The 7,227-nt window shown below is 34.6% G+C and overlaps 1 protein-coding gene across 1 annotated transcript in view; it reads left to right on the forward strand.

Annotated features, from left to right (window-relative positions):
• The first annotated feature begins 1,040 nt into the window (after nucleotides 1-1,040).
• The window catches only part of LOC116352294 (zinc finger and SCAN domain-containing protein 21), a 9,093-nt gene continuing 2,906 nt past the window's right edge, over nucleotides 1,041-7,227 (forward strand). The window contains exon 1 of the mRNA XM_031784780.1: nucleotides 1,041-2,006. Within this exon, the coding sequence (XP_031640640.1) occupies nucleotides 1,562-2,006 (445 nt within the window). The 5' untranslated portion in view covers nucleotides 1,041-1,561. The remainder of the gene's footprint in view (nucleotides 2,007-7,227) is intronic.

Below are 7,227 nucleotides of genomic sequence, written 5' to 3' on the forward strand. Positions count from 1 at the left end.
TATACACAATTAAATACATTCATGTATTTTCAACGATTTCAACGACAAAAAAAAATAATAATAATATAATAATATTGAAATAATAAAGAATATCAATGATATCTAATAATAATAACAAAACACAAATCGGTCAATAATAATCATAATAATAAAACCAAAATAAATGAAAGGAGTAAAATCCAAAAAAGAGCAAGTTATATTTGTAACTAACATTATAAACTAAAAAAATTCGAAAGATAAATATCATTCGACTTTTTTTTCTGTTCTGTTGTCGCGTGTGTACCTCAGTTTTCAGCAACTTCTATTCTATTTCCTTTTTTCGTGCTCACCTCTTGTTTTTCCTTTCATTCATTTTTCAAACAAATCAAAACAATTATAAAAACGTTTAACACAAAAAATATAAACGAACATACAACGAAAAATCATATTTTTAAAACCAAAAATAACACACACAGACACACACAACCAAATAAACAAACAAATAAAAATAAAACGAATCGTTTTTAACACACAAAAAGAAAAAAAAAAAGTATTTATTTTTTTGGTGGATTTGAAATTGTTTTTTATATGCATAAATTGAATTTAAAGAAGAAAAAAATGCCCCCAAAATAAGTGAAAAGAAAGTCTGTGAAGATATAACACAAGTTTTATATATATGTAAAAATAAGTCAATTTTGTTGGTCAATTATTATTGTTCGGAGAAAAACTAAAGAAAACAAAACAAATTGGAATTGCCCAAGCGAATTTTTCAACGCGAATTATATACGATAAGCGAGAAACGAGAGATATTTCGACTTTTCGACCACGATTCAAAGTGAAAACCCAAAACGAAAAGAGAAACAAAAAAAAAACACACAACAAAACGTTCTCTCTCTCTGGTGAAAAACAACCATCGCAACAGATACGCACATGAAATGTGAACGTCATAATCTCCGCGTGCTCGAATGAAAAATCACACACACACACTCACATCCAAATAAACCAAACAAAAAGCAACAACAAAGAATATTAAAAAAAAACACACATAAAACAAAAAAACTCCAACAAATTTTTTAATTATTTAAAAGTGCCATTTTTTTTAACAAAATCGAAACATCGAAAAAAAGCAATATTACCCTTTTATATTTAAGTTAAATTAATATAAAAACAAAAGAAAAACCACAACAAAAAAATTATTAATAAAAGTGTTTTTAAATGAGAAAAAACGACATTGTTTGATTGCAAAGAGCAACAAGAGAATAAACAAACATACACAAAATCTGTAAATCTGCGAAAAATCTTTATGTAAATAAAAGAGACCTTTCATGTACTTTATGTAAGAAAAAAAAAGAGAACAAATCCTAATTTGGATATTGTGTGCATTGTGCAATTGGACTGTTATTTTGTTTATGTTAAATTTTTTCGTGCGACGTGAACAACGAAAATTCAAACGCCGAAGACAGTTTTTGAGTGTGACGAAGACGACGACAACGAAGACAAATTGTGTGGGTGCGTGAATGAGAGAAAGTGTGTTTTGCTATTGAAAATTTGAATCGAAAATTTGATTTGAGATTGAGAGACAATGCCTCGTTGTTTAATGGCAAAAAAGTGGAAAGCTTATCCGTGGCAAGATCGTGCTGAAAATACCGTAGTAACAAATCAACAAATCACCGACATTACAGACACGGTAGTAATAACAACTACCCAATCGAATATCGATACCGTTGCAACATCTATCATTGAAGAGGACGAAGAAATTGACGTTGTGGGCGATTCACCAACAGCTAATGCTTCATCATCATCGTCATCGTCGCCTACGATCAATAATAATAGCAACAGTAATAGCAACAGTAGCTACACGACGAACAGTAACGCACAACAGCAACAAAACACAAATTCTGTAATTGTTGGCAAAACGTCGGTTATTCCAACTTGTTGGGGACCATCATCGCCCACTGCTGGCACAACAGCCGAAGAAGCTCATTCCTCTGAAGGAGCAACACGAGGCTCAACCATTTTATATAACGGTACGTTTCAAACAATTTATTTTCATCTCAATTAAATGCTAAATACATCTTCACTGATATTGATTCACTGTACTTTATCACGCACTGCCGAATATTGACGAGGCAATTTCACCAAATGAAATCACATTATGTCTCACATAAAGAAGGGGAAAAAAACAACCTTCAATCAACACGTGAAATAAGCAAGTCCAAAAAACACTTGTATGCATATAAAAAATATCGTGATAAGTGCTATGATTTCAACTTGTTTTTGAAACTCAAGCAAATTAAAAGCTACACACTTTTAAGTTACCAAATATTTTCGCAGCGATGCGAAAACTTTCGTTTTGACGAAAAGTGACAAGTTTATCTTGTATCAAGATCATTAGGATTTTAACGATGCATTATGCGAGAAAAAAACACGACTGGAATAAACCAAACGACAATGACGACGTCGACGACGAAACTTTAGCAGATTAATATTTCATATTGAGCGCCTGCAATGTTTGCGTGTCAATGAAGTATATAAAAAATTCATGCATTCGGCACGGCGGGTTTTTTTTTCTCTTTTCATATTTCGTTGCCTTTCAAATTTCAAAACGAAAAGGAAGAGAAAAATATAATAATACGAGAACATAATGTTAATCCATTTGCGTATCTGAATATATTATGGTTTCGGTTTCGGTTTCAATGGAATCCGAAAATTGATTGGATACCTTCGGACTATTGGTGTCATTTTACATAATCATAGGAGATTTAACTGAATCAATTTTGATTGCGATGCAAACTTCGTAAACGCACGTACCATGTGTGCATGTGTTTATGTGGTTGTGCCAATCATCTTTAAAGAAGATAATTGAGCGATTATGGCATAATTCATGACGTAAATCCTATTGATCGTATTGCTTGATTACCTTTAAAAAAAAGACGAAGATTGGAATATACCGCAAATTCTTATGTATGCGCGCCCACAGCCCCCATATACATAAAATATTCCTCCTCAATTGATGGATATATTCACATACGCATATTATACTTTTTGCGTTTCGTTCGCTCGTTTACTCGTTCGTTCGTTGCCATCGATACATTTCTTGATGGCAGGCAACGAAAAAAAAAGAAACGGCGAAACAGGAATTATTATTCAATTTTCGCATTTATGTGCCTATTTGCCTGAGCATTAACCGGTTGAATGTGTGAAAATTCATGTGTAAAATTTTCCGACGATGCGGACACAGACAATGGAAAAGCGAGCAAGCGAAAGTGAATAATTGTGTGTGATCCTCTTTTCCCCAAAATTGTTTTCTTTTTCGAAAAAAAGTGATACAAGCAATTTGCAATTCATTACATTGCAAGGCGGGCGACAAGCGGTGAATTAGTTTTCTCTCGTAATTCAATGCGGCGCGAAAGAGAAGGAGTGTGTATGTCGCATTTAATTCAAAGTACATCAAATTACAATGAGCTCAACGATTACACTTTGAATTAGTTTGCGGTTTTCAAAAGGTGTCTACGGTTTTTGTTTTCGAACACACAAAGCGAATGAGCGCACGCCGACGACGACGACGATGACAATAAATAAATAAAAAAAAAACCATACAATCATTCACAACATATAACTTATGGAAATGCGTTCTAGTTGAGCAAATGCAAAAGGTGCGTTGCATTTTGATCGCATGCTGATGTGTGTTATACGATATTTATATTCTTAATTCAAAATAAAAGGAAGAAACCCGTACAAATAAAACAAAACAGTAAAGAGAGGAGAGAAAGACATTTTAAAAGGAACGAAACGAAGCGGATATGGGAAGTTGTAGCTCCTGCATATTGCACCAAAAATGAAACGGAAAAATGAGTAAAAAGGGAAAAAAATGTTTTAAAAAAAAGGAACCTTTTATGCAATATGGCAATGAATGTGTGTAGTTTCAATCTACTATTTCACTTTTGTCTCTTTTAATGTATGTACAAATATACATAGAGATCGCGTGCACGTCTGCGCGTGTGCGTCTACGATGTGTGCATTAAATGCTCTCAATATTGTGTGATATGCCAATATAGAGACCGTGTGTTCTATCGCTCGCTAAGTACACACACTCGATGTGAGTGTGCATGTGTGTGTGTGTGTGTGAATATTAAGAATCGAATATATAGTAACATCCACACCGTGTTGACGATGTACGTACGATATTTTGTTTTTGTTTGCTTTACGCTGCACATTCATTTCTATCGCTCGTGTCAGTTCACAAAGTGCCGTTCAACATTGTCGCCTTTTGCATGGACATGAAAACCGAGCAGTTAAAACTTACCCCAGTCGTATTACAATACAGCAATATTTCAACGATAATGTTTCATATAAACGCCTGATGTGCATGTCTTCATGTATGTGTATTATTTCTTCTTGGTTACACAGCCACTGCTGCTGTTGCTCTGCCATTTTCTCGCTGTCTCGTTGGTGTGCTCTTGTCGCCATATACCACATATGTTCATGTGAAATTGTTGTAATTCCATTGTTTTGAATGCTGTTACTCTTTTTTCTTTTGTTCCTTGTCGATTACAAGAAAACTGCGTTGTTTCGAATTCTGCACATTATCCCTTGAAATACCGTCGGATTTTGGATCTCGCTTTTTCTATTTAAGTTATTAATCCAAAAAAGTCAATCGCTATTGCTGTGCTACTGCTGCTGCTGCTAGTGGTGATGGTGGTGGTGATGGTTTTTATATTCTTTTCTTATCCTTTGCGTTTTTGCGAATGAATGAAGAAAATAAATCGCCGAGCGATTCAGTACGAAATCAATTGTTTTATCAATCGAACGAAGATTGCAAAATTTTCGATGAAAGCAAGAAAGATAAAAAAAAAGAAACGAACATAGGAAGAAAAGGAAAATGTAACAATGGTCTCTTTTGTTTTATTTTTGTTATACAAGCATAAATGCTTTTTCTCTCGCTTATAATGCACATAGTATTTCAAATGCAGAAGGCGTTTAAGGGTTATTACTCTTAGACACTTATTCGTTGAAATTCTTCACATTGTTGCTACATTCAGACGGATTTGTCGATGCCAAAAAAAAATTTGAGCCGCACTACGACAACGTGCAATACAATGATAAGTTCGTTGTGTATTATATATTGCCTATGTGCGCTCCCGCTTTCTCCTCTTTTTCTCTTTTTAACTCGTACAGAACAACCGACATACACACAATTCCGTTCGTAAAAACATAACCACATACTGTACTGACTGTGTGTACGCCATATAACGTTAATGACAACATTTATTCTTGATATTATATTTTACGCTGTTGCACATTGCTACTATATCCATTGAGTAATATGTGTGTATATATAAACATTGGGCAGCAGTAGTAGCTTGCGCGCGAGAGAAAACAAGAGAATTGCCAACCGAAGAAGTTGAAGAAGAAGAAGAAGAGGCACACACGGTCTCATGACCTGCTCGAATTCGTGTGTAGGTAGCAAACGCGCAACAATGTATATTATTGTATGTTCATTCGTATGGCTTTTTCCTATTTTTCTTTTCTCTCTGTGTGTGCTATGATGTTTTTATTCGAATTGAACCTTCGGATTTGCGTTTAGTCCTTTTTTTACATTTACTCTTTCTCGTTCTCCCTATCCCCGTAGAAATGATAGGTTTCCGGAACTAGTTGAAAACATGTTTTGGTTTTTCTTCTGCTTTACATTCGTTTGGGGTGTTCGTTTTTTTTTTTTTTTGCTTTTCTTCGCCCCATTCCGAAAATGATTAAAATTATTTATTTCTTGTTTGTTTTATACATTAGTGTAATGTTTGGTGCTACAACAACAATGCACCAATGAACCCACGATCGAACGAATGACCGAACCAATGCAATCGGTAAATGGAATCGAACACCGTTATTCGAATCGAATTTCAATTGCTCTATTTTGGATAATAACGCCATTCCTTCAACAACAACAAAAAAACCAAACACACACGATACTTTTTCATTGTTTTTTTTTTTAATCCACCCAACTAACGGATCACCATTTCCATATTCTATCGAAAGAAAGGAACAAAAAAAAACGAAAAAAAAGACAAAACGACTACAGAAAACCAGTAAATTAATTTTGTTTTATTATGGACATTGGACATTACCGTATGCGTGTGCCATTTGTATCAACAGACTGAATGCCAAATGTTGTGTCGATTGTGAAATTAGTCATCCAAAAAGAAACACCGAGTGTAACTGGTAAATGCATGTCTGTTATATGTTGCCTCTCATGCCTTTCCTTATGACTAACCGCCATTTGGTTGTCACTATCTAGAATATACACACATAAATTTATAAATAGAAACAAAAAGAAATCCGTTTGATTTTGAGTATTTCTTGTTTATTTTCCATCACTTCCATCCATTTTGGCCAACAAACTTTGAGTTATTTCAATTTCGAATAGCAGAATGTTTGCGTTTGAAATGTGCCACATTTTCAAGAAGTTTCGTTTTTATTCCACAAAGAATAAGAACAAGTAGAATGAAACAAAACAAAGAATTCTTTAAATAGAGAGCGAGAGAGTGTGTGTGCAAGAGGGAAACTTTGCCAAATTACTAAAAATTCAACGAGATGGGAGAGAAAGTTTGTTTCCTTTTAACAGTATCAATTTATGTGTGTTTTTTTCTCTCTCTTTCTCTCTCTCTCTCTCTCTCTCTCTCTCTCTCTCTGTTTGTGTGTGTGGGCATACAAGGAATTAACTAATGAACGAAGCCACTGCCTACGTCGGAGTCGTTTGTGCAACAAAGAATCGATTGTGTAACACTAAGTCGAACGAAAAAGTTTACGTAACATCCAACAGTTAGCTGTTGCACGATGATAACGCTCGGTTCGATGTCACTGTTGCTGTTGTTGCTGCCGCTACACCACCATTGCTTCAATTATATACATTTTCCTGGCCATTGCCAAACTCAAACTCAGTTATACAACTCGGCACAAAATGAAGGAGAGAGAGAGAGAGAGAGAGAGAGAGAGAGAGAGAGAGAAAGAAAGAAAGAGCAGGAGTCGAAAAAAATAAGATTGTATAATTTTTATCTTGAATCCTGCTAAACGTACTTGATAAATATATTTGTTCCTGTATTATTTTACATTTGCACTATAATATTTCACGTTGTTTGATACGTGTGCGCGTGAGCGTAATTTTAGAACAACACAAAGTTCTTGGCACACATGCACGCAGAGAGAGAGAGAGAGAGAGAGAGAGAGAGAGAGAGAGAGAGAGAGAGAGAGAGA

The sequence above is a fragment of the Contarinia nasturtii genome, unplaced genomic scaffold, assembly GCF_009176525.2.
Source record: "Contarinia nasturtii isolate CC-2019 unplaced genomic scaffold, AAFC_CNas_1.1 Cnas_scaffold_187, whole genome shotgun sequence".
Classification (NCBI taxonomy): domain Eukaryota; kingdom Metazoa; phylum Arthropoda; class Insecta; order Diptera; family Cecidomyiidae; genus Contarinia; species Contarinia nasturtii.